Source organism: Neomonachus schauinslandi, chromosome 6 (genome assembly GCF_002201575.2).
Source record: "Neomonachus schauinslandi chromosome 6, ASM220157v2, whole genome shotgun sequence".
NCBI lineage: Eukaryota > Metazoa > Chordata > Mammalia > Carnivora > Phocidae > Neomonachus > Neomonachus schauinslandi.
The window spans coordinates 5,132,990-5,160,795 of NC_058408.1; the positions used below are offsets into that span (position 1 = coordinate 5,132,990).

The 27,806-nt window shown below is 43.6% G+C and overlaps 1 protein-coding gene across 3 annotated transcripts; it reads left to right on the forward strand.

The window, feature by feature from the left end:
• Positions 1–335: 335 nt before the first annotated feature.
• LY9 (lymphocyte antigen 9) lies at positions 336–27,671 on the forward strand. Of its 3 annotated transcripts, none has more exons than XM_044916287.1 (10): positions 336–475; positions 4,080–4,409; positions 14,218–14,493; positions 14,974–15,303; positions 16,749–17,018; positions 19,058–19,159; positions 20,094–20,150; positions 23,407–23,714; positions 24,087–24,158; positions 27,089–27,671. In XM_044916287.1, exons 1-10 carry the CDS (start codon positions 352–354, stop codon positions 27,188–27,190), a joined length of 1,971 nt encoding a protein of 656 aa, XP_044772222.1. In that variant the 5' UTR covers positions 336–351; the 3' UTR covers positions 27,191–27,671. The 3 variants fall into 3 exon arrangements, with proteins under 3 accessions (XP_044772222.1, XP_021537573.1, XP_044772223.1); XM_021681898.1 differs by having other exon boundaries at positions 20,094–20,147; positions 23,446–23,714; XM_044916288.1 differs by lacking the exon at positions 16,749–17,018.
• Positions 27,672–27,806: the final 135 nt, after the last annotated feature.

Consider the following 27,806-nt stretch of genomic DNA (forward strand, 5'->3'; position numbering starts at 1 on the left):
TCTCGAAGCCTTTAGCTCACAACACAATACCCGGCTCCTGGCAAAAGGAGCTGGGGGAGGGGGAGAGAGAGACACGGAGATGGAAGACACAAACTTTTGTCACCTAATCTCAGAAGCAGCAAGCAGCACATTCTACTCAGCAGCAGCAAGCCAGGATACCCACCCCACACTGGGAAGAGGCGACTACAGGGGCACCTGACTGGCTCAGTCAGTAGAGCAAGTGACTCTTGATCTCGGGACCCCTTCCCCAGCCTGAACAAGTGGGAGGAGTCTGTGGTGCCGGATACAAACAAGGCTCCCTGAGACGCACAGGCGCACAAGCCAAGAGTCTGTGGTAAGTGCTTCCTCATCATGGCAGGCCCAGCGCGACACCCAGATGACTGGGCTCTGCGGCCCTTCTCCAGTAAACCGCAGAAGACCAAGCCACACATACCCTCTTCCTTTCTCTGGACCCATCTCCTCTTCCTGCTCATGGGTAAGTCCCCGTTATGGCCACCACCGCTTGCTAGTGGTGTCCCTCTGGGGCTGGTCACTTTGTTTGCTGGGGTTCTTATTGGTAAAATCAGGAGACTCCTCTCCTTGTGGTAATTCTTCTGCGGGCTCCACCATAGTCCTCTGTGTGTGTGTGCATATGCACAGTCACTCACCATGAGTAGGTGACATTCTAGCCCCCGTCTCAAGTAACTCTGGGCTCAGACTATGTTCCTCTCACTCTGACATTTTCCTGCTAAGAAACGCCGAGTGATGAGCATCTCATCTTTGCTCACCATAGAAACATTACAAGCATCATGGCTCCTTATATCCATACCCAACTCTTGGGGTGCTTCCTGGTTGTGTTGGATCAACCTGAAGTTCACCAATCTAATGTCACCCAAGCTTCAGATGACCAATAAGTAAATTTCAAGGCAAAGAGGCATCTCCCTCTGTCTAACTCCACCAATTGGGGATGACCTCAAACTTCACTGTTTTTGTCTAGCAGGGAGTTTTTTTTTTTTTTTTTAAGATTTTATTTATTTATTTGAGAAAGAGAGAGAGAGAGCACAAGAGTGGGGTGGGGTCAGAGGGAGAAGCAAACTCCCCACTGAGCAGAGAGCCCAATGCGGGGCTTGATCCCAGGACTCTGGAATCATGAGCCGAAGGCTGCCGCTTAACTGACTGAGCCACCCAGGCGCCCCTAGCAGGGAGTTTCTTTGATGCTTTTGTGTCTCCAAGGAGTGGTTTCAGGAACTTAGGAGGCAGTAGGGTGAAAAGTCCTTCCACTTCAGTATGTCAAGGAGCAAGAATGTCCTGTCCCCGTTTTGGGAAGCAAGAATTCCTGTCCCCTTCAAGGTCCTTTTAGCTGGACTAAGAATCAAATTGACATAAGACAGATTAACAGGAAAAAATCAAATTTAATAGCATATATATGGGGAATCCACACAGACGTGGAAATTTCGAAGACCATCAGGCAAAATGCAGTATTTATGTCATCCAAACTAAGGAGAAGGGGGCAAGGGGTCTGGGACTTCAGAGGGAAGGAATGTAGTTCACAGGGCAATGCAGAGAAGAGCAGATGTTTGGTAGTTAGATGTTTCCCCTGCCATGCAGATGGGCCACTCAGATAAAATTCACCTCTGCTAGTAACCCTTATTCTGGGAAAGACCCCCAATTTAGATTCTTCTACGTAGTTAAGGGAGGGGCAAAAGTTTCTCTTGAGCCCACAGGGTCTCAATTGCCTTCAGCTCAGAATAATCTTCATGCCCAAGTGGCCCACCTTGGAGCAGCCTGTCCTTTGCCCCTACAAGTACCAGAAACATTTGAAATTAAATCTTTGCTCCATTATTTCCTAGCTGTGTGAGCCTCTGTTTCTTAAATGTAGAATGTGATTAGTAAGATGTATCATGCAAGACTCTCTTATAGATTAAAAACGATATCTGTAAGCAAGCACTTGGCACATAGTTGGTGGAAGCTGATTGTTATAATAATCACTAAGTGCATTATTTGGAAACTACTAAAGGCGGGGAAGCCAAATTCAGTTATCACAATCATTGAACACTCTTATTATTTGCCAAATGGCGTAGTTCAAAATAAGATGGCTGATACCTGGGACTCCTGTCACTATACTGGGAGTCATGTAGCATTGTTTACTGCAACAATAACAGGATTTGACCCATATGAACCACATACCACTCCCATTGCTGACAGTCTGTGTGCCTTTGCTTATCTTTGATGTGAGGAGAGGTGGGTGCAGTCGTAAGTGCTCAGCCAAGACTCAGGACCTTCTGGGGTCCTAGGATGGAGGGTGTCAACGCTCTTGGCCTCCACATTCTGGGGCATCATGTACATGGAATCTGGGCTCTGCAGCTGACCAACCCCATCATCTCAGCAAGTGGCTAAAACTCTCAAAATTTTAGCTCCTCGTCTGTAAACAGGAGCTAATTTTCAGGTAATTTTGAGGATTGAATGAGGTAATTTCTACAAAGTACTAATATGTCATAGCAATCACAAACAGTATCTTCCAGATGGGAAGATCTCTCTTTCAGGTAGCTTCAAACCAGCATCGCACCAACCCAGTTTCTGCTTTCTGACTACCCCCAGAATCCCCCTGAACTGACCTAGCCTAGCTTGTCCAAGGTCCCTAGCCCTGTGTCCTCCTAGCTGCCTCTCTACAAGGTCCAAGTTCTTGACGGATATGGCTAGAGAATCATCCCCCAGTCCCTGGCCCTGCACCAATCTGCACCAATCTAGGTGTCTCTTCTATGTGTCTGCATAACTCTGTACCCTCTGGGCCTTCAGAGCACACCTCAGCCTCTTTCCATCCCTCCAGGCTGTGCTTCAGCTTTTCCTCTCTCTCTAACATTTTCATTTTTTTGTAAAGATTTTATTTATTTATTTGACAGAGAGAGAGACACCGTGAGAGAGGGAACACAAATGGGGGGAGTGGGAGAGGGAGAAGCAGGCTTCCCGCGGAGCAGGGAGCCCGATGTGGGGCTCAATCCCAGGACCCTGGGATCATGACCTGAGCTGATGGCAGACGCTTCACAAACTGAGCCACCCAGGCGCCCCTCTCTAACATTTTCTACTTACTTTTCCACCCAGATTCCTGGAGTAATCTGGGTCCTGAACCCATCTGATTTGATTTGGAATTTTCAGAGGACTCTCCAGAGCCTCAGAAATCCTTGAATCTGGGAATCCAGGCAGGGGTCACCCAGCAGACACTCACAGGGCCCCTGTAAGCAAATGAGCTGCCTCGACTGATCCTGGGCCTGTGGAAGCCATGGTAACAATGTTTATCAGGGATCTTGGTCTTTCCTGAGATGAGGAAATCAGGAGCGGAATCCATGCTACTTCACTATTCCCAACCCCAAACCTTGTTCCTAAGGACAGACCAGATTTCCTTGGCCAAGGCAAAGCCAGTCTGAGATCCCCTGGACAATGAGGAAAAGGAAGACTGAGATAGAGATGAGAAATGCTCCTTTTGTGGCCGACATTTTATTATGAAAATTTTTGAACACAGAGAAAACTTGAAAGAATTTTGCACTAACACGCATGTGCTTCCCACCCTGGCTCTACCATTACTTTCACTTCACTTCCCTTCTCACACACCTCTCCATCTATCCACCCTACTAGCCATCCATCAACGCATCTCATTTTTTACAAGATGCTCCTTTTTTACTTCTTTTGTTTCTTTATGATTTACAGCAATCTATTTTTATTCAATCTCTACCATATCCCTAAAGGAAGATAGTATAGGTATGAACATTTCTGTTTTATAGATGAGTAAACTGATTCTCAGGGAAATTCAAAAATTCACCCAAAGTCACCAGGCTGATTTCCTCATTGGGACAGAAACCCAGAAAGTCTGTTTTACTGATTATTGTAGATGCGCTTATGGGATAGAGTGTTTTGTAAGTGAGGGAATGAATGAATGATTCTGCTGGGCAACAAGCCTAGAGGGAGGAGGGCAGGAATTCCATTTCATTTCTCAACCTCTGACATTTATTTCCAATATGTTTTTATTGAATGAATGAATGAATGAATGAGTGAATGAAGGCTGAGGAGTCCAGCTGCTCCTCCAAGTCCCTCTTCTGTCTCTGCAGGGCTAGGAGCCTCTGGAAAGGACCCAACCCCAACAGTGGTGCCTGGGATTCTAGGGCGTTCGGTAACTTTCCCCCTGAACATTTCAGTAGACACAGAGTTTGAGCACGTCACCTGGAATGGTCCCCGAGGTGCTCTTGCTTTAGCAACTGCAGAAGGAAAGATTTTCTTTATGGTCAAAAGCTACCAGGACCGACTAACCATCAGCTGGAACAGTTTCTCCTTGTCTCTCAGCAACCTGACTTTGGAAGATGCAGGATCCTACAAAGCCCAGATAAACCGTAAGACTTCTACATTCACCACTGACAAGGAATTTATGTTGCATGTCTATGGTGAGTTCCAGAGAGCTTCTGTGGGTTTTTATCATTTATTTATTTATTTATTTAAGATTTTATGTATTTATTTTGAGAGGAGGCAGGCAAAGGGAGAGAGAGAATCTGAAACAGACTCCACCGGGCTCAATCTTATGACCCCAGATCATGACCTGAGCTGAAATCAAGAGCTGGGTGCTCAACCGACTAAGCCACCCAGGAACACCTGACCTTTTATTTGTTTTTTAAGATTTGTTTGTTTGTTTGTTTGGGAAAGTGAGAGAGAGAGAGAGCATGAGCAGGGGAGAGGGACAGAGGGAGAGGGACAAGCAGACTCCCTACTGAGCATGAAGCTGGAAGTGGGGCTCAATCCCAGGACCCTGAGATCATGACCTGAGGCAAAGGCAGAGGCTTAACTGACTGAGCCACCCAGGTGCCCCTGATCTTTTATTTTTAAAATATTTTTTTAAAGATTTATTTATTTATTTATTTGAGACAGAATGAGAGAGAGAGAGAGCTCATGAAAGGGGGAAGGGTCAGAAGGAGAAGCAGGTTCCCCGCCGAGCAGGGAGCCCGATGCAGGACTCGATCCCGGGACTCCAGGATCATGACCCGAGCCGAAGGCAGTCGCTTAACCGACTGAGCCACCCAGGCGCCCCTGATCTTTTATTTTTAAAAGCAGATTTTTTTCTCCCTAGGTGTTTATCTCTCTAAGACAAATAGGACTACCATGTTGGTCCTTTTCCCCCAGTTCCATAAATACAGATGTCAGAGTGAAAACACAGCCAAAATATTTTTAAGAGCCATTTGTATTTCTTTTTTTTTTTTTTTAAAGATTTTATTTATCCGACAGAGAGAGACAGTGAGAGAGGGAACACAAGCAGGCAGAGTGGGAGAGGGAGAAGCAGGCTCCCCGCCGAGCAGAGAGCCCGATGCGGGGCTCGATCCCAGGACCCTGGGATCATGACCTGAGCCGAAGGCAGACACCCAACGACTGAGCCACCCAGGCGCCCCGAGCCATTTGTATTTCTTTTCTGCAACTCTTTTAATATCCTTTACCCATCTGTACTAGCTTGCTAGGGTTGCCATAACAAAATACCACAGACTGGGTGGTTTAAACCATGGAAACTTATTTTCACAGTTCTGGAGGGTGGAAGTCCAAGATCAAGCTGTCAGCAGGTTGAGTTTCTTCTGAGACCTTGCTATTAGGCTTGCAGATAGTCATCTTTTTGATATGCCCTCATATGGTCGTCCTTCTGTTTTTGTCATCTGTCTCCTAATCTCCTCTTCTTATAAGGACACCAGTCATTTTAGATTAGACCATTCTAATGACCTCATTTAACTTAATGACCTCTATCTCCAAATGTAGTCCTATATCCAAATAAAATCATGTTCTGAGGTACTGGGAATTAGGGCTTCAAGCTATGAACTTTGGGAAGACACAATACAGCCATTGGCAGCACATTTCTTTCAGATAATTTGACCTTTTTTATTGATTTGTTGAGTGCTCTGCATATGTTAAAGAAATGGAATTATATGCAGCGAATAGAAATAGAATGAATGAGCTCAATATGTACCGACATACAACAATTTCCAACATATATCGTTAACTTTTTAAAAATTCCAGCATAGTTAACATACAGTGTTATATTAGTTTCAGGTGTACAATATGGTGATTCAACCCTTCCATACATCACCTGGTGCTCATCATGAGAAGTGTACTCTTAATCCCCTTCACTTAGTTCACCCATCCCCTACCCACCCTCTGGCAACCATCAGTGTGTTCTCTGTAGTTAAGAATCTGTTTTTTGGTTTGTCTTTTTTTCCTTTGTTCATTTTGTTTCTTAAATCCCACATATGAGTGAAATCATATGGCTTTTGTCCTTCTCTGACTGACTTATTTCACTTAGCAAAATATTCTCTAGAACCATCCATGTTGTTATAAATTATAAGATTTCATTCCTTCTTATGGCTGAATCCTTCATATATATACACCATATCTTCTTTATCCATTCATCTATCAATAGACACTTGGGCTGCTTCTGTAATTTAGCTATTGTAAATAATGCTGTTATAAACACAAGGGTGCATATATCTTTTCAAATTAGTGTTTTCATATTCTTTGGGTAAATACCCCGTACTGGAATTACTGGATCATATGTTAGTTCTATTTTTAACTTTTTGAGGAACCTCCATACTGTTTCCACAGTGGCTGCACTAATTTGCATTCCCACCAACAGTGCACGAGAGTTCCTTTTTCTCCACGTCCTTGCTAACACTTGCTGTTTCTTGTGTTTTTTATTTTAGCCATTCTGACAGGTATGAGATGATATCTCACTGTGGTTTTGATTTGCATTTCCTTGATGATTAGTGATTATGAGCATCTTTTCATGCGTCTGTTGGCCATTTGGATGGCTTCTTTGGGAAAATGTTCATGTTTTCTGCCCATTTTTAATTGGATTATTTATTTTGGGGGTGTTGAGTTGTATAAGTTCTTTATATATTTTGGATACTAACCCTTTATCAAATATGTCATTTACAAATATCTTCTCCCATTCAGTAGGTTGTCTTTTAGTTTTGTTGATTGTTTCTTTTGATGTGCAGAAGCTTTTTATTTTGATGTAGTCCCAACAGTTTATTTTTGCTTTTGTTGCCCTTGCCTCAGGAGACATATCTATAAAAATGTTGCTATAGCTAAGTTAGAGAAATTACTGCCTGTGCTCTCTTCTAGGATTTTTGTGGTTTCAAGTCTCACATTTAGGTCCTTAGTCCATTTTGAGTTTATTTTTGTATATGGTGTAAGAAAGTGGTTCAATTTCTTTCTTTTGCATGTAGCTTTCCAGTTTTCTTAACACCATCTGTTGACTGTCTTTTTCCCATTGCATATTCTTGCTTCCTTTGTCAAAGATTAATTGACCATGTAATCATGGGTTTATTTTTGGGCTCTCTATTCTGTTCCATTTATCTATGTGTCCATTTTGGTGCCAAACCATACTGCTTTGATTACTTCAGTTTTGTAACATATCTTGAAATCTGGTATCAGGATAACTCCAGTTTTGTTCTTCTTTTTCAAGATTGCTTTGGCTATTCAGGTTCTTGTGTGGTTCCCTACAAATTTTAGGATTGTTTGTTCTAGTTCTGTGAAAAATGTTTTTGGTATTTTGATAGGGATTGCATTAAATCTGTAGATTGCTTTGGGTTACGTGGACATTTTAATAATATTTGTTCTTCCAATCCATGAGCGTGGAATATCTTTCCATTTATTTAGGTCATCTTCAATTTCCTTCATCAGTGTTTTACTGATCTTTCACCTCCTTGGTTAAATTTATTTCTGAGTATTTCATTATTTTTGGTGCAATTGTAAATGAGATTGTTTTCTTAATTTCTCTTTCTGCTTCTTCATTATTAGTGTATAGAAATACAATGGATTTGTATATATTGATTTTGAATCCTGCAACCTTACTGAATTCATTTATCAGTTCTAGTAGTTTTTTGGTAGAATCTTTAGGGTTTTCTATACATAGTATCATGTCATCTGCAAATAGTGAAAATTTTACTTCTTTGTTACCAATTTGGATGTCTTTTATCTCTTTTTGTTGTCTGATTGCTATGGCTAGGACACCCAGTACTATGTTGAATAAACGTGGTGAGAGTGGACATCCTTGTCTTGTTCCTGACCTTAGGCGGGAAGCTCTCAGTTATTCACCACTGAGTAAAATGTTAGCTGTGGGTTTTTTATATATGGCCTTTACTATGTTGAGGTATGTTCCCTCTAAACCTACTTTGTTGAGGATTTTTATAATGAATGGATGTTGTAGTTTGCCAAATGCTTTTTCTGTAGCTATTTAAATGATCAAATGGTTTTTATCATTCCTCTTGTTGATGTAGTGTACCATGTTGATTGATTTGTGAATATTGAACCACCTTTGCATCCCAGGAATAAATCCCAATCGATCGTGGTGAATGATTTGTTAAATGTATTGTTGGACTCAGTTTGCTAATATTTTGTTGAGGATTTTGCATCTATGTTCATCAGAAATATTGGCCTGTAGTTTTCTTTTTTCTTTTTCTTTTCTTTCTTTTTTTTTTTTGTAGTGTCTTTATCTGGTTTTGGAATCAGAGTAATGCTGGCCTCATAGAATGAATTTGCAAGCTTTCTTTCCTCTTTTATTTTTTGGAATAGTTTGAGAATAATAGGCATTAATTCTTCTTTAACTGGTAGAATTCAACTATGAAGCTGTCTGGTGCTGGACTTTTATTTTGGGAGAGTTTTTTTTATTATTGATTCTATTTCATTGCTGGTAATCAGTCTGTTCCTGTTTTCTATTTCTTTATGATTCAGTTTTGGGAGGTTATATGTTTCTAGGAATTCATCCATCTCTTCTAGATTATCCAATTTGTTTGCATATAATTTTTCATAATATTCTCTTATAATCCTTTGTATTTCTGTGGTGTGAGTTGTTATTTCTCCTCTTTTGTTTCTGATTTTATTTATTTGAGTCTCTCTACCTATATATCTCTTTCTCTCCCCCTCCCTGCCCCCCCCCCGAGACTGGCTAAAGGTTTATCAATGTTGTTGATCTTTTCTTTTTTTAAAAAAAGATTTTACTTAGTTATTTGAGAGAGAGGGAGCACAAGCAGGGGGAGCAGCAGAGGGAGAGGGAGAAGTAAGCCCCCTGCTGAGCAGGGAGCCTGATGTGGGGCTCGATCCCAGGACCCCAGGATCGGGGGCAGACACTTAACTGACTGAGCCACCAGGCACCCCTGTTGATCTTTTCAAAGAACCGGTTCCTGGTTTCATTGATCTGTTCTGTTGTTTTTTTAGCTTCTATTTCATTTATTTCTGCTCTAATATAGATTATTTCCTTCCTTCTACTGGTTTCGGGTTTTGTTTGTTCTTCTTTTAATAGCTCCTTTAGGCATAAAGTTAGGTTATGTATTTGAGATTTTTCTTGCTTCTTGAGGTAGGCCTATATTGCTCTAAACTTCCTTCTTAGACCAGCTTTTGCTGCATCCCAAAGATTTTGGACCACTGTGTTTTCATTTTCATTTGTCTCCATGTATTTTTTTATTTCTTCTTTGACTTCTTGGTTGACCCACTCATTGTTTAGTAGCATGTTATTTAACTTCCATGTATTTGTGTTCTTCCCAAATTTTTTCTTGTGATTGATTTCTAGTTTCATAGTGTTGTTGTCAGAAACGATGCATGGTACGACTTTGATCTTTTTGAACTCATTGAGACTTGTTTAGTGGCCTAGTATGTGACCTACTCTGAAGAATGTTCCATGTGCACTTTAAAAGAATGTGTATTGTACTGTTTTAGGATGAAATGTTCTGAATATATCTGTTAGATTCATCTGGTCCAATGTGTCATCCAAAGTCATTTGTTTCCTTGTTGCTTTTCTGTTTGGATTATCTATCCATTGATGCAAGTGGGGTATTGTACTATCGTATGGTGGGTTATCTACTATTGTATTACTATCAATTACTTCCTTTTCATTTGTCATTAGCTGTTTTGTGTATTTGGGTACTCCTATGTTGGGTGCATAAATATTTACAATTGTTATATCTTCTTGTTGGATTATACCCTTTATGATTATATAGTGTCCTTTTTTTGTCTCTTGTTACAGTCTTTGTTTTAAAGTCTATTTTGTCCAATACAAGTATTGCATCCCCAGCTTTCTTTTCATTTCCACTAGCATAATAAATTCTTTTCCATCCCTTCACTTTCAATCTGCATGTGTCTTTAGGTCTGAAATGAGGCTCTTGGAGGCAGCACATAGATAGGTCTTGCTTTTTTATCCATTCTGTCATCCTATGTCTTTTGATTGGAGCTTTCAGTCCATTTACATTCAAAATAATTATTGATAGGTATGTACTTATTGCTATTTTGTTACTTGTTTATGGTTATTTTTGTAGTTATTCTCCGTTTCTTTTCTTGCTCTCTTGTATCATGGTTTGTTGGCTTTCTTTAGTGATATGCTTAGATTCTGTTCCATTTATTTTTTGCATATCTATTACTAGTTTTGATTTGTGCTTGCCATTATAGGTTTCTATATAACATCTTCTCCATATAGCAGTCTATATTAAGTTGATGGTCACTTAAATTTGAACACATTTTTTACTCCTCTCCCTCCCACAGTTTAAGTATATGGTGTCATACTTTATATCCTTTTAGTGAATCCTTTGATTGATTTCTATAGATAAACTTATTTTTACTGCTTTTGTGCTTCCTACTTTTCTTACTCCCACTTCTGATCTTTCCTTTCCACTCAAAGAGGCCCCTTTAACATTTCTTATAGGGCTGGTTTAGTAGTCATGAATTCCTTTAACTTTTGTCTGGGAAACTCTTTGTCTCTCCTTCTATTCTAAATGGTAGCTCTTGCTGGATAGAATATTCTTGGTTGCAGGTTTTTTCCTTTCAGCATTTTGAATATATCATGACACACCCTTCTGGCCTACAAAGTTTCTGCTAAAAAATTAGCTCATAGCATTATGGGATCTTCCTTGTATGTAACTGTTTTCTCTTGCTGCTTTTAAAATTCTTTATCACTACTTTTTGCCATTTTAATTACTATGTGTTTTGGTGCGAACCTTCTTGGGTTGACTTTTGGGGGCTCTCTGTGCCTCCTAGATCTGGATTTCTGTCTCCTTCCTCAGATTCAGTAAGTTTTCAACTATTATTTTTTCAAATGAATTTTCTGCTCCCCTTTCTCTCTCTTCTCCTTCTGGAATCACTACATTGAGTATGTTATTACACTTGATGGTGTTACTGAATTCCCTAAGTCTATTTTCAGTTTTTATTTTTTTTTTCCTCTCTCCCATTCAGCTTGATTGCTTTCCATTACTCTGTCCTGTAGATCACTGATTCATTCACCTGCTTCTTCTAGTCTACTTTTTATTCCATCTGTGTATTTTTTTTAAGATTTATTTATTTATTTTAGAGAGAGAGAGAGAGAGAGATCATGAGTGGGAGGGGCAGAGGAAGAAGAATCTCAAGCAGACTCCATGCTGAGCATGGAGCCCAAAGTGGGGCTCACTCTCACGACCCTGAGATCACAACCTGAGCTGAAAGCAAGAGTCGGATGTTTAACTGACTGTGCCATCCAAGTATTTTTAATTTCAGTTATTGAGTTCTTCTTCTCTCCTTGGTTCTTTTTTATGTTTTCTATTTCTTTTTTAAAGGTCTCACTGAGGTCCTCCACTCTTCTCAAGTCCAGTGAGTATCTTTATGACCATTACTTGAAATTCTCCATCCGGCATATTACTTATCTCAGTTTCTTTTATCTCTGTTGCCATGAGTCTGTCCTGTTCTTTCATCTGGGACATATTCCTCTTTCTCCTCATTTTGTCTAATTCTCTGTGTCTGTTTATTTTTTTTTTATTAACATATAATGTACTATTTGTTTCAGGGGTAAGGTCTGTGATTCATCAGTCTTACATAATTCACAGTGTTCACATAGCACATACCCTCCCCAATGTCCATCACCAGCCACCCCATCCCTCCCATCTGTGTCTGTTTATATGTGGTAGGAAAGTCAGTTGTGTCTCATGCTCTTGAAAGTAGTGGCCTTATAAAGAAGAGGTCCTGGAGTGCCCTGAAGTGCAATGTTCCCATTCACCAGAAATTGGAGCTCTAGGGGTGTCTCTTATATGTGTTGTGTATGCCCTACTGGTGTGGCTGAGACAATTTTGCCTTCAGTCGAGTCATCTGCAATGACATCCTTGCTTGTTGTGGGCAGGGTTTGGTCCTTGTGTTATTAGTGGGCCAGTCTAGGGCTGCCTGGGCTTGAGTTGAGTCAGACCAGGCATTTGCCAGAGAAGCAATAGCACTGAATACAGGGTGCTTTCCTTGTTTTGTTCCCTGAGAAGCTTTCATTGGTGGGCAAGGCCTGCATTCAGACCAGATGTCTGCCCTTAGCCCATTGCTAGGGCAACGGTTGGACTCGTGTGTGTGTGTGTGTGTGTGTGTGTGTGTGTGTGTGTGATTATCTTCCCTTCTCCCTGGGACAGGAATCACTTTGGAGTGGTGCTGGCCCCTGCTGGCACTCCTTGCACGCTGCCAGGTTTGTGGCACCACTTTGGGTGGGCTTTGGCCAGGGCACATTGGAGGGGGCAGGACCACAGGAGAACTCAGGGGCAAGCTGGGCAGTGTTATCAAGGTTTGCGCCAGTGGGCTGCAGGAGAGGACCTATAGCAAATGGGACCCAGGCAAGCTGGGTTGGAGGGGGCAGATCTGCAGAAGTGGGGGGTTGGGTGGAGGGCAGGGTGTCTGGTGTTAGCAAGGTGTGTGCAGGTCTGCTGTGGGAGGGGACCTGGAATGGAGGCATGACTGTAAAGGGCATGTCTACAGGAAAATGTGGGGGTTGAGAGTGCTATTAGCAAGTTAGGTATTGAGTTGGCACTGCACTAGTTCCCACAGGTATCCATGTGTCTAGGCTGGGGAGGGGGGGCAGGGGAGGGAAATGATGTCCTTCAACTCCTTTGTTCCTGGAGAAGTCTCCCAATGATCTCTGCCCCTCCAGCACATGCTCTGAGATTAGTAAACAAATCTCCTTCCCATATATTCCAGGTGTTTTTCAAACTGCAAGAGTTTGAAAACTGCTTCTATGCTGTTTGTTGTGCTGCCTCTTTAAGGGCAGGGATTCAATTTCGTCTCCCCCTCCCAGAGCCCAGCCAGCTGAATTTTAAAGTTCCAGGTGTTAAGCCCCGCTGATTATAAGAACTCATGAAATTAGGCCCCTCTGGTTTTTCAAAACCAAATGTTATGGGGATTCATCTTCCCTGCGTGAGAGTCTGTTTCTGTCCCTCCTCTGCACCCACACCATCCCTCCCTCCCATGGACAATCCTATGGGTCCATTTAGCTCCCAGCTGCATCTCTGCCTTTCCTACCCTCTTTGATGTGACCTCTTCTATATGTTTAGCTGTGGAGCATTTGTTCTGGCAGTCTTCAGGTCATTTTCTGGGTTATTTACATTGATGTGGGTGTTATCTAGTTGTATCCATGGGACAAGTGAGCTTAGGGTTCTTCTACTCTGCCATCTTCGCCAGAAATCCAATGTATTATTAAATTTTAGAGGGTTCAGGACAGTATAAATATAGTATACTATCATGTATGTATCTATACCTAGAATATTTCTAGAAAGATCAATAAGAAATTCATAACAGTAATTCCTGGGGAGAGGAAATAGGTAGCTGGAGACAAGAAAGCTTGCTTTTTTAATTATGTACACTTTTTTGTATCTTTTCAATTTATGTATTTCCAATTCCTCCAAAAAAGCAAACTTAAACACACACACACACACACACACACACACACTGTGGTTAGAGGAAATGGAACAAAGGGAAAGGAAAGGATCAGGAAGAAGGTCTGGAAGCACAACGGTCATAAATTCAGACTAAAAGGCAAAAGCAACTCAAATTCTAGAGGCAGAGCTCCCTGTTCCACAGTGTTTGGGGCTGCCTCATTTATCTATTTATTCACCAAACACTCAAGAGAGATTTTATGGGCCATTCAGGTGTTAGATATTCAGGCACAGGCATTGGCCCTGTCCTCAAGTAGTTCATATACTGATGTGGGGAGAGAGGAGTAATCACACTAGTGTCATGTTGAGTCACGGAGATAACACCTATACAGGATTTATGGAAGTGTAGAAGAGAGGCACTCGGTCTAGGCTGCAGTGGGAAGCTAAGAGAAAACTTCCCCTGGAACAGGTATTCTGGCTTCTTCCTTCTATCCCTAGGTCTTCTATCGTCACCACCTTCTCCCAGCCCGTTCCTGCTGCAGCAAGGATCTGAGTAATCTCCTCATTGCTGTTGTCCCTACAGAGCAGGTGCCGGAGCCTCAAGTCATCATGAAGTCTGTGAACATGTCTGATAGTGGCTCCTGTAACATTACCTTGATTTGCTTTGTGGAGAGGGCAGGGACAAGTGTTCTGTACAGCTGGACCCTGAGGGACGCCCAAGCGTCTGAATCCCATGAGGGCTCCACTTTCATCATTCACTGGAGGCTGTGTGACCCAGACCTGCCATATACCTGCACAGCCAGGAACCCAGTCAGCCAGAACACCTCCAGCCCCGTCCATGCCCGGCAGTTCTGTACAGGTATGGGCTCCACTTAGGCCCTCCAGGGGATTCCAGAAATGGTCTGAGCAGCTGTGAAGTTTAAACTGCCAGGGTTCTGGCAGGACACAGGTGGAGTGGGGAAGAAGACAGGCTTGAAGAACTCTTGTTCTCTACCCTCCGGGGCCTGAAAGAGACTGGCAGGGCACTTGGGAACTCCCAGGGAACTGTGAAACTCTAAGGGTAGAGCAAGGGAAGGGAAGAGAATATGGATGAAGAGATCTAGTTTGTTCTTTGTTTGTTTGAGGTCTCCTCAGAAGGACAGGGAGGGCAAGAGAGGCCTGAGTATGCAAAAGGCAGAGCCAGGTGCATATGACACGTGTTCATGGGATGCCTCATTAGAGGAAGGGAAAGGAGGTGTGGGCAAGAGAGCCTATGGGGCTTCCATCTCCTTCAAGCAGGCTGAGGGTTAAGAGAAGAGAGCCAATGACTGAAGCCGCAATGTTTCATCTCTGACTGCAGATCCAGGAGCCTCCAGAGGAGAGTCAATGGGGGAGATGGTGGTGGGGATCCTGGGGGAGTCAGTCACCCTGCCCCTAACACTCTCGGCCAGTCACTCCGGAGAGAACGTCATCTGGATGTTTAACACATCTATTATCAGCAAAGAGCAGAAAGAAGCAGCAACAGCTGATCCATTCATTAAGTTCAGGGATCCCAACAAGAACTCTAGCCAAGACTACTCCCTGATGATTGGCCAGCTAAAGATGGAGAATGCTGGCCACTACTATGCCTATGTGTGCTCAAAGGCCTCCGGAGTCATCAGCACAAAACACATCACCCTGCTCGTCTACGGTGAGTTTCTGAGCAGAGCTCTCATCATTAGATTCCTTCCCTGAGATGTTTCTCTTCTTTGCTGCTTTCCCTGCCTCCCTCCTCCCTCGAGCCTCTCTTCCTACCAAAATGCCTCAGATCACTAGGACACCTATTGAGTCCAGACCAGTCAACTCACAGGAAGAAAAATCTTCAGCCAGCAGCTGGGCAAAATCTACCTGCCAAGGTCCCCCTTTTACTAAGTTTCCAGTTAATCTCCACCACCCAACCTTCAGTACTTGCTCCTGTCCTCCTGCATTGCTTGTCAGGTGGGTCTCAGAACTCTTCAACCCGCATTTTTATAGAATATAAGGGCACAGCTGGCTGGAGTGGACTCAGAGAAGACGGAGGAGAAAGGCTTTAGTGTCCAAAGACCCTATGACCTCCACGAGGGACGGTTGCTTGGCTCTCCCGAGTGTGAGGGACAGAACTTGCAGTCTTCTCCTCAGGCTTTGGCCTCGCAGGAGCTTGTCTTGACAGTTGGGCTTACATTTGCCAGCTCCTTCACCTGTACCATCCAGACATGGTCATCACATCCCCTGTCTGGGTTTGCTGGTGTCTAAGTATCTGTGAAGAATCACTGTGCGTGGTCCCATTAAAATATGCTGGAAGTCAGCTAGTCCACATCTATAGCATACTGTGACTCAAATATTTTAAAAAAGGCAAGAAGATTAAGTAAAAATAATAATAAACTGGGAACAATTGGAGCCAATGTTATATTTCTTTTAAAATTGCTAATATTGGGCACCTGGGTGGCTCAGTTGGTTAAGCGACTGCCTTCGGCTCAGGTCATGATCCTGGAGTCCTGGGATCGAGTCCCGCATCGGGCTCCCTGCTTGGCGGGGAGCCTGCTTCTGCCTCTGACCCTCCCCCCTCTCATGTGCTCTCTCTCTCATTCTCTCTCTCAAATAAATAAATAAAATCTTTAAAAAAAAAATAAAAAAAAAAAAAAAATAAAATTGCTAATATTTATTGAACACTAACTCTATGTCAGCACTGCACTCACCTCTTTACACTTTATCTCCTGGATAAAAAACTTAGATGATGGAACCTCAACATGTAAGTCTTCAAGAGTCTTCAAAGCACATGGGACATTGTACTTACCTGTGTCGATGGGTTTGCTAGTTCTTCACAAGGTACTGTATAGAGTGATGTGGTATCTTTTTTTCCAGTTTTCATTAACTCCTCTATTTAACATCTGAGCATCAAACACCCAAAGAGGTGAAGTGATATGTCTGAGATTTCATGACTACCAAGAGAAAGGCCAGGTGCACTCCAAAATGTCTGTGACTTCTGGAGGCACTTTCTCAGCCCTAATGCAGTGTCAACACACAACTTCATGAGTGTATTCTGGTTGAGTGAAGACGTGGTGACTGCCCAGCAGGCAGACCTCACTCTGCATTAGGTCTGTCTTTCTCCTCACACAGGGAGATTGAAGAAGCCAAAAATTACCTGGCATCCTGGGCTTGCTGAGGATGGCATCTGCAGGGTCAGCCTGACATGCTCAGTGGAGGACAGTGGACACAATGTGACATATAGATGGACCCCCATACCGAAAGGAACCTTCGAGTCCCAAGGGGGACCTCACCTCAATGTCTCTTGGACAAGTGGTGAAATTCATCCCAACTTCACATGCATCACCAGCAACCCTGTCAGCAACAGCTCCCAGCAGTTTATTTCCGGCAACATCTGTCCAGGTTACCCTTTATCTCTGCTCAGTCAGACCTCAGGGCCTTGGATGCTTGGGTCCAAGTGTTTGCATTCTGAGTGGTTCTTTATGAAGTGCAGTGAGGGAGTGTGGGCGAGAGTGCTTTAGAGTAGCATATTCCAATAGAAATATAATGGGAATCACACATGTAATTTACACTTTCTATTTTTTTTAAAGATTTTATTATTATTTATTTGACAGAGAGACACAGTGAGAGAGGGAACACAAGCTGGGGGAGTGGGAGAGGGAGAAGCAGGCTTCCCACGGAGCAGGGAGCCCGACGTGGGGCTCAATCCCAGGACCCTGGGATCATGACCTGAGCTGAAGGCAGACGCTTAATGACTGAGCCACCCAGGTGCCCCTAATTTACACTTTCGAATAGCCACATTAGATAAAGCCAAAAGAAACAAGTAAAACTAACTTTAATAATATGTTTTATTTAACCCCCTAAATCCAAAATATCACCATTTTGGATTGTATTCAATACAATATCCTTAAGATAATTTACATTTCATGTTGTACTAAGTTTTTGAATCCAGTATGTATTTTACACTAACAGCCCATCTCAATTCAGATGCCAAATTTCCATGGGAGGTACTTGATCTGTATTCAGATTTCATAAAAGTTACAGTTGAAAAAAATAGATTTACATATCCAAGTTTTTCCAAACCTACTTATCAGCTTTTCAATAAGGAATTGAATCGCCATATTTCAATTTCAATTTTAATTTTTTAAAAATCAAATAAAATAAGCAATTTAGTTCTTCAGTCATACTGGCCACATTCCAAGGACTCATACCATGGCTTATGGCTACCATACTTGGACAGCACAGTGTCAGGAGTTAGTGGAGATGAGTTGATAGAAATTGATAGGTTAAGGAGGGGCGCCTGGGTGGCTCAGTCCTTAAGCGTCTGCCTTTGGCTCAGGTCATGATCCCAGGGTCCTGGGATTGAGCCCTGCATCGGGCTCCTTACTCAGCGGGAAGCCTGCTTCTCCCTCTCCCACTCCCCCTGCTTGTGTTCCCTCTCTCACTATCTCTCTCTGTCAAAAAATAAATTTAAAAAATCTTACCAAAAAAAAAAAGAAGAGGGGCGCCTGGGTGGCTCAGTTGGTTAAGCGACTGCCTTCGGCTCAGGTCATGATCCTGGAGTCCCGGGATCGAGTCCCGAATCGGGCTCCCTGCTCGGCGGGGAGTCTGCTTCTCCCTCTCCCTCTCCCCCCTCTTGTGCTCTTTCTCTCTCTCACTCTCTCTCTCAAATAAATAAATAAAATCTTTAAAAAAAAAAAAAAAAGAAGAAATTGATAGGTGAAGGAATGCAGACCACAAAGGAACACAGACTGTGAGTGGAAGCTAGAAAGAAAGCCCTAGTGGCTCTTACTAGATGCCAGGCACTATTCTATCCTTGTGCATTTTAACACAATTAACTTCACAATAATCTTACACAGCAAATACTCTTACTATTCTCCATTGCATAAAGACACTGAGACTCAAAAAGGATAAGGGACTTGCCGAAGGTCACACAGCAGAAGCATGACTGGAACCCTGAGTTCTGTGCTCTGTTCTGCTCTAGAAGGAAGTAGAAAAAAGGAAGGTTTACCTAGGGTGACAATGCTAGGTCAGGCTGGCAGACGGATTTAGAGCCCTCTTAAGTGGAGTCTTGACTCTGTCTCGAGCCTAGAACTGCCCTTACACCATTTACAGAGAGGAGCAGTGTAGTGTGATGGATAGGGTATCCTAGGATCAGGCAGCCTGCATTCAAATCCTGTTCAGGTATTTAAAACTCTGGACACTGAGCAAGGCATAAATTTCTCTACCTCAGGACAGTGTCTGCCTTAAGTACTGCTATAACTTCTAGCCCAGAACAATGCCTGCTCAATAAATAGTTGTAGAATGAATGAATGAAAAGGCATATTTTCTGCAATAACATGAGATTTTAAGAGGCAGGTAGGATGGCCATTATGCTTTGTCCATTGTTTGTTCCAATCTCCTTGTCATTTATATTAATATCATTCATTTCCTCTTCATAGGGCCTGAGAGAAACACAGAGCTTTACATTGGGCTCTCCTTGATGGCCTCCATCCTGTGCTTTGGGATCTTCATCTGGTGCATTTGGAAGCGAAAAAGACCGTGTGGGTTTCTGAGATCATTGGCACCTGCCAGCACTAGACCATATCCCTGGGACCTCTGGAGACTTGTCTGCCCTCTCATGATCCCCTCTTACCCCCACTCTCCCAAAAGTTCATTTCTTCTCAGAGTGATGGGGGGAAGGGCTGTTAGTTGGGACTCTAAATTTAGTTACAAATCCTTGAAACCTGACTCAAACTACCTTTAAGGTAGTTTGGAGGGAGGGTGCAGGAGGTGTGATTTATTATTTTGAGACTCACATAATCAATCTGTGGGAAAGACAGGGAAGGAGCTGGCCTTAGGGACAAATGTTACCAGAGTCTCAAAAATCACCAGAGCCCTCCATCTCTCACCTTTACCTTTCTCTTTGAGCTGAGGGGCAGGGTGGGGATGGGGTGTGCCACAACCCAGCAACTGGTAGCTCCAGACTCACACCTACTAAGATATGCCACCAGGAAGAGAAAAAAGATGTTTCCCTCCAACTCGAAATATCTCTGATTGGCGCAGCCTTGGGTCATGTGGCCATTGCTTGGACCAATCTCTGTGGCCAATGGGATTAGCTATTATGATTGGCACTCCCTCAGAATTTCATATTGCAGGGGAAATGGAATAGTTCCCAGAAAGAGCATATTGGTTAGATCACATAGGATCCCTAGAACAATTCCTGCAAGACAGCAAACAAATCTGATGATTGGCTACCAGAGAGGGGACAGAGGGATGGCAGGAGGCTCCAGGGCCCTCTCCTCATTTGAAGATGACCTTAGGACTCTGGTCACCCTGTCCCATGGGTTCCTAGTCACATCAGGGTTCACCTCCTCCCTAGAGCCTTTTTCTTGTCTTTGTCCCTGGAAATCTCTCCCTGTCTCCTTTGACACTCAGAATCAGACGCCTCTGTCCTCACAGACCTATTGATAAACCTTCTGTACTTTGGTTTGTCAGGTTCAGACCCAGCCTCCAACTCCAGCCACGCTGAAACCCCAACAGACGCACCAGGTAATATCACCAATGATACAGGCTGTGGGGTCCCTGGGTCAGATGGAAGCTCCAAAGCCTGGCTATTTATTTGGTGTGATCTGCCAACCCGCAACATGAGCACCACCCAGGAGCTTGTTAGAAATGCAAATCTTGGGCACCACCCCAGATACTGAGCTCTAGCCTGCATCTTAAGGTGAATCATAAGCTTGTTAAAGTTGAAGAAGTACTGTGGTTTGGAGAAGGAAGGTGGTTTGGGGAACAGAAACCACAACCAGGAAGGACTCAGGAAAGATGGTAATCAGAGCTAGGGGAGGCAGTCTGTCCTCTGGGGTCTCTAAGGTTCCTCGGGCATTATCATCACTTAAATGTGGCCTCCGGTGAGGATGGAGTTATTTTCCTCACTCCAAGAATGGAGGAACAAAGGCCAGATAGAATGATAAAAACTGTGGTAGGAGCAAAACTAAAACCTAATTAAAATTAAAACCCATGAGACTGTCTAGGACACCTATTACCCAAGAACATCACTGAGGCAGTGGTTTTCCAACTTTTAAAAAAGCTAAGGAATAAAAAAAAAAAAGCTAAGTAATGCTTTCTTCAAACAAAATACTGTGCAACACCCCAATAGCACAAAGTGTGCAAAAGTGGAACTGTCCTGATGGGTATTGGAGCGGTGAGCTGAGATGCCTGCATCTTACCACCCCTCTTTCCCATTGCTCCGTCCTCAATTACCACCCTGAACTCTAAGCTCTGGAGTTCTAAGGAATTCCCAAACTCCACCCACTGGGACAACCCTGCTATAAAAAAACCCAGGTAACCTCTCATGGAGGAGATCCCTCAAAGAGATGGAACAGAAGGAGTGATGGGTGGGATGGGTGGGATGCCAGCGGCTCAAGTAATCCAACAGTGCAGACTTTTCGGATGGGAAAATGTAATCAAGAGAAAGGGACCAAGAAGTGGGAATGAGGCTAAGTGTGGAGCTTCCCATCAGCTCCCTCCTCATAGCTGGGGGGCAGACTCTGGTCTCCCCCAGCCTGTGCCCTTGTTCCTTGGTGCTCTGGGCACAGGAGTAAGGAAGTAGGGACACCACTGTCACCTCTGCTCTTCCTCCTTCCCCAGCACCTTTCCTCAGCTCCCAAGGTCTGCTTCTTTAACCTCCCCAGCATCTCTCCAAAGTCTCCTCTTCTCTAGATCTTCTGTCACTGCCGAGGTTCGTCATGTCACAATTCTTTTGTTTATTGAATAGGGTTTTTATATTGAAAAGCCATATATTCACATAGTATACAGTTTAATCTCCTTCCCAATCCCAATCTCCTGGTACCCCCAAAAGGCCTTCATAATTAAGATGCATTTCAAAATCCTTTAGGGGTCTTTAATGCATTTATGGGCATTAAATATATTTGAGCATGTGTGTGTGTGTGTGTGTGTGTAGGTACCTTTCCTTTAATTACACATATGGGAGCAATCTATAGCATTTTCTTGAACCTTGCTTTTTTAACTTAAGAGAATATCCTAGCAATATTAACATATGTAAGACTGACTCCCATTTATTCCATCCTACAGATGTGCCTTAATTTATTTAACTAGTCCTCATTAACAGATATTCCCATTCCTTAATTCTTCTCTAAAATAGTATACCAGTTTCCTAACTGGCCATTCCTTCCCCAGGGTTTCTCTCTTCTATCCCTTCTGCTCATCACTTTGCCAATTCAAAACTGACTGCTCTAAAACCATCAATGGCTCCTCATGGCCTTTGTCTGTTACTCAAAAGGCAGTAAAACCTAGGGCCCAAATGTATGTGTTCTGAGGTCAGATAGTCCTGTATTTGAATCTCAATTCTGCTCATTAGTGATCTTGGGCAATTCAATCTCTATGCATCAGTTTCCTTACCTTGTAAAATATGTGCGCGCAATTCTTAGAGTTGCTGTGAGTACTGAGTGGGTCAGTGCCAACAGTGTGAACTCAATAGGTGGTAATTACTGTTATATTCTCATTCAGTATTTAACCAGACCACGCTTTACCTACTTTTTTCCTATGCAAATCCCATAGGGAGCAGTTTTGAGTATTAGTTAAGAACAACAGGAAAGGGCGCCTGGGTGGCTCAGTTGGTTGGGCGACTGCCTTCGGCTCAGGTCATGATCCTGGAGTCCCAGGATCGAGTCCCGCATCGGGCTCCCTGCTCAGCGGGGAGTCTGCTTCTCCCTCTGACCCTCCTCCCTCTCATGCTCTCTGTCTCTCATTCTCTCTCTCTCAAATAAATAAAATCTTAAAAAAAAAAAATAAAGAAAAAAAGAAAAAAAAAAAAAAGAACATCAGGGACTAGGTTTCCAACATTCAAATCCCGACCCTACCACTTACTCAGGCAAATATTTACCCTTATGTGCTCCAGTTTCCTCATCTGCAAAATATATATATATATATATAGTTTTTGTTTTATGTGGTTTCATGCAGATTGAATAAGTTTATTAGTGAAAAGTGTTTAGACTGGTGTCTGATACATACTAGGCACTTGGTAAGTGTGAGCCATTATTATTCTACACACAGAATGGGCTGCTTGCTGTGTCCCCAAAGGCAGCTAGACATGTACCTAGTGTGCCAACCAATTGTTCAATACAGACACCCATTCTGATTGTCCTACACCCAGTCCATTGCATCTGTTAAATATTTTGAATACCATCTTTTCCCAAAAGAAAGGGTTTCACGGCTGCCCTTAATCATGCTGCTTCTTCAACCAAGAATAACCTGTCACTCATCAAAATCCCACCCCTCCATCAAGGCCCACCTCAATCCCACCACTTTCATGAGCTCTTCTCTGCTTCCTAACCAGAGACCATGTCCTCACATTTTCCTCACACTTTTCATGTCACCCTCGCCAGAGCTGGGCTTGCATTCATTGATTTCTGTATGGATCTGACCCCCCACTAGACAGTGTCCTCCTTCAAGAGCAGGTCTAATGACCTTTGTGTTTTCCCAGAGTATACACCATGGCACTTAGGATGGCTTAGCCAACAGAGCCAGTTTGGCTCACTGAGCGTTGCTAAGTCCATCTCATGTCACACTCCATGAATGTTTACCAAGTGGAAATGAGTGAATGCTTGAAAGGAAGGAGGAAGGGAGAGTGGAATGGAGTCCCCTGTGGGGAGACAGGAAAACAACCTCTCCTCCAGTTCTTTGGGCCTCACCTGGAGTAGAAGTCAGAGCAGGTTGGATCCTTGCACAAAACAAGAAGGAGGTGGGGGTTGGCACACTTTTTACCAAGCCCGCACGATGTGTTCAAAACTCACTGCTGACCACCCACTATGCAATATGCTCTCCCAAGGGTATCAGAAGCTGGACACTTTCCCTAAGACTGCCAAGCAAGAGCATAGCCCCACCTCCGAGAGCAGTGAAACAACGGAGAAGAACCAGGAGAGGACTGGCAGAGCCAAGGCTAGAAGACACCAGGAGCATGACTTGCTCACTCAGGAAAGCACTGGATCTGACTCATCATCTGAAGGGCAAGCAGAATATGATCTCATCACTCCGGAAAGCAAGGTGCCTGCGTCTGTGGACAACACGGTGTATACGCAAGTGTTCCTCAACTTGCAGGTGAACTCTTTGGATCAGTACACCTTCCCTCCTCCTCTACTTCTAGGACCATCCAATATCCTGGATGACTAGTCCTTCCAAACTGGGGCCAGAACCAGCAGCACATGGGCAGATAATTGTAGCTCTATCCATGTTTACCAAACCTTGGGGTCCCTTGGAATGAAAGAGCTAATCCTCAGCTCCCAAGCTTGGGCCATTGATAAGGGAGATGTAAGCAACCAGAAGCAAGATCCCCACTGCACTAAGGTAGCCACCACCCTCTGTGTGAAACCTAAACCTGGTGGGGTGTCCCCTCTCCCTATGGGCTGAAGGTGAAACTCTGGAAAGCTCTCATCTGGTGATTATGGATAGTCTGATGTTGGTCTGTTACAGGGAAAGACCCCAGTTCCTGAGCAGAAAGAAAGTTCAGCCACAATCTACAGCTGTGTACAGACATCTCAGAAGGTGAGAACAATTTTCTCTGTATCCCAAAGCTCCAAAAGCAAAGAACTATTACACAGACCATTTTAAATGAACGTCTTAGATCCCCATGGCAAAGGAGCTTAGGTTCTCTCCACTGTGCATCCCCCGGACACACTCCATGGTCAACAGAGATGCTTAAACAAATATTTCTGATTCACATCTGTTTGGCCAAAGGCTGAACATTTCTAATTGATTTAATAATGTTTTATACTGATTATTAACACTGACCAGAATGAGAAGCTGTAAACACAAATACTGTATGATCTATATATATTTCTAAATCTATTTCTAACCCTAATCTTAGTCCACCTCAATGGCAATTTCCAAAAACAATTGGAAATTAGCCAATAGTCCAATGTCAAGATTTTTTGGAAAATGTGCTATTAACTACAACATATTGGTTTTATTGTGATGTTAAAAGATCCCTTAAAGGTAGAATTTACCATTAAATAATAATAATAATAACTAACTTTCACATCAAGTTCATAAAACATTGACAAACATATTCTCATGTGATCCCTAGAACACCTCTACAAATGTATTGTCATCCACATTTTCTAGCAAAAGAAGCTGAGATTTCACAGAAGCTAATTTTGCCTAACACAGACAGTAGTTGGACTTTCAGGATTAAAAACCAGAAAGAGGGGTGCCTGGGTGGCTCAGTCGGTTAAGCGTCTGCCTTTGGCTCAGGTCATGATCCCAGGATCCTGGGATCCAGCCCCGCATCAGGCTCCCTGCTCAGCTGGGAGCCTGCTTCTCCCTCTCTCTCTGTCCCTCCCTCTACTTGTGTTCTCTCTCTCTCTCCCTGTCAAATAAATAAATAAAATCTTTTAAAAATATAAAAATACGGGGCGCCTGGGTGGCTCAGTTGGTTAAGCATCTGCCTTTGGCTCAGATCATGATCTCAGAGTCCTGGGATTGAGGCCCCCCCCCCCCCCGTCGGGATCCCTGCTCAGTGGGGAATCTTCTTCTCCCTCCCCTTCTCCCTCTGCCCCTCCTGACACAGCTCGTGCTCTCTCTCTCTCAAATAAATAAAATCTTTAAATATATATGTATGTGTGTGTGTATATATATATATATATAAAATAAGAACCACAAAGAGTTTTAAAATAATCCTGAATAATCTTAACCAATTAACCTTGACCTGATTCTAGCTGCCGGTTCTGCTTTCACTTCCCTGAAAACATTGGGTCCATATATACTTTTGTTTTCAAATCTCTCCCAGAATTCCCTCCCTGTTTTTCCTCCTTGTTTTAACATGCTCAAACAAAATATTTTCAAAGATTTATTTACTTATTTTAGAGAGGGAGGGGCAGAGGGAGAGAGAGAATCTTAAGCAGACTCCCCGCTGAGCACCGAGCCAGACGCAGAGCTCCGTTTCACCACCCTGAGATCATGACCGGAGCCGAAATCAAGAGTCAGATGCTTAACCAACTGAGCCACCCAGGCACCCCCAAACAAAATTTTAAAAAAAGAAAAACTCTCAAAGTTTTTCAGTTATGCTACTTATCTGTGACTGATGAATCAATCAATAGATACTTATTGAACATCTTTTGTTTGCCCAGAACTAGGCTGAATGCTGTGGGGTTTTAGATATATCTAAGGCATTATCCTTAATCTTGAAGACTGTGGTCTTACCTGGCTTTCAGTGGAGGAGGAGTGGAGCCAATTCAATCACCTAGAAGGGAAATGAAAACGCTCTACATACTACTTGTTAGGTGTGCAGTTCCCAAGGGTTTTCCAGATATTGGAAGTGGGAGATACCACCGCACTGAGGTAGACAGGAAAGGCTTCATGAAAAAAATAATTTGGATTGCACCTTAAAAGATGGATAGAATTTGCTCAGTAAGCTTTTGTGCAGATATGCAGCCATCAACCGTCATCTACCTCATGTCCTGTCTTGTGAAATGTCGCCTATGCTGAGCCAATAAGGTACTTCACCTGTGGCCTTGAGACCTCATCTGTACTTTTCACTATATTCCCAAAGCTGCTTTCTACTCCGACCTGGCCCTTTGTGTTTGGGCCAATACTGGTCATTCTTAAAGTCATGGACATCAGTCCCTACTCTGAGTTTCAGAATGGCTTTGAGTCACCTCTGGTCTGGTCAGTCCTGCATGGCTCCCACACCACCCCAAGGACTCCAGATCCCTGCAACCACCCTCATTCACAGTCTAAGTGGAAATGAATTGGAAATGAATGCGTTTCTTCAGCCAAGGTCTTGACAGAATTTATCCCTTGCCTTCAGAATTTTTAGGACCACGAATCTTGATTCTGGGTCCCCTGAGGCTATCATTGCCCACTTGGTCAGGAAATTCTCAAACCTACTTCAGCCTTTATTTTCTGACATGTGTCTCTGCATGATATCTCAAAGGTTTATGCTGTTCCTGAGCTATTCCTGACACCCTGCCTCCCCTCCTCTCTGCATCAGCTCACATCTCACCTGCTCCTCAGGGCCTTCTGTGAACAAGGAGTCCTCAGAACCCTGGGAACATGAAGGCCTACAAGTCTGGACCATTACTTGGATGCATAATCTCTACCACCTGGAATATCTTTCTACAGATGTTTGTCTTGCTTCCCCAGCCAGGACAGAGACTGAGCTCATTAGACAGTAGCTTCTTGAGAGCAAGGCCTTTTATTGCCATTTTTGTATTCCCTCAACCTGCTGCACTAAATCACCCTCTATCTCCCTTACAGAGAGCCTAGCCAACTTCCCAGCAGGAGGTTCTGCATAAATGCCTGCCATCAGCTTGATGGATTGTTCCATCCCTAGGCCAGTCCATATGACCTGACTACCTACAGCATGGACCAGTCTTAGCCTGGCCTGACCTCCCTCTCTCACCAGCACAGGGCCAAGGAAACCAGGGCCTCCCAGGCTTTATTAACCATATGCTTGTGTGTCTTTTGGCTCACAGGTGATGCCACCACCACAACAGGATGATCTTGAGTCTCCTGAAAGCCCTACCTATGAAAATTTCAGCTGCAGAGAAAAGCAGCTGCTGCCTCTCTCCCTGTAGTTGGAGAGTCTGCTGGACGGTGTAGGGCCTGCGCTTTTACAGACAGAAGCACTTCAGAATTGTCTTCAGTGTCTCAAAGATGCGTGGGTTTCCCCCTCCTGCTTCCTTCCACCCCTGTGACTACCCAAGCCCATTAATAGATCAGACACAGGCTCCTTCTTGGAGTCCCCAGCCTTCAAGCTGTCCCTGCTCTGTCCGTCTCCTTGTATGCTCATACAGTTTCCCCTCTCAGCTCAGATGCACCACCTCAGAGCTCAGCCAAGACTGGTCCAGTGTTGTTGAAAGGACTCTGGACCTTCACACCATCTTCTAAAGAGCTGCTAAAATGAATCCAATGGATATTCTCACACATGGACGCAAAGACCTATGTAAATCGTGTCCACTGTAGTATCTTTTTAAATAAAAGGACAGAAATAACCTAAATGTCCATTTAGTAGGAATGTGGTTAAATGTGTGATAGTGTACCCATGTGACAACAAGCCCTGCCACTTCTGTAAAGAAAGGAAAGACTAGGGGCGCCTGAGTGGCTCAGTGGTCAAGCGTCTCCCTTTGGCTTGGGTGGTGATCCCAGGGGCCTACTTCTTCCTCTCCCTCTGCCATTCCCCCTGCTTGTGCT

Coding starts and splice junctions, on each gene's coding strand:
- LY9 (XM_044916287.1), top strand. CDS start 352: ATGGCAGGCCCAGCGCGACACCCAGATGACTGGGCTCTGCGGCCCTTC. Junction 19,160..20,093: donor TTGGAAGCGAAAAAGACCGT/GTGGGTTTCTGA, acceptor TTGGTTTGTCAG/GTTCAGACCCAGCCTCCAAC. Junction 24,159..27,088: donor GTGTACAGACATCTCAGAAG/GTGAGAACAATT, acceptor TTTGGCTCACAG/GTGATGCCACCACCACAACA.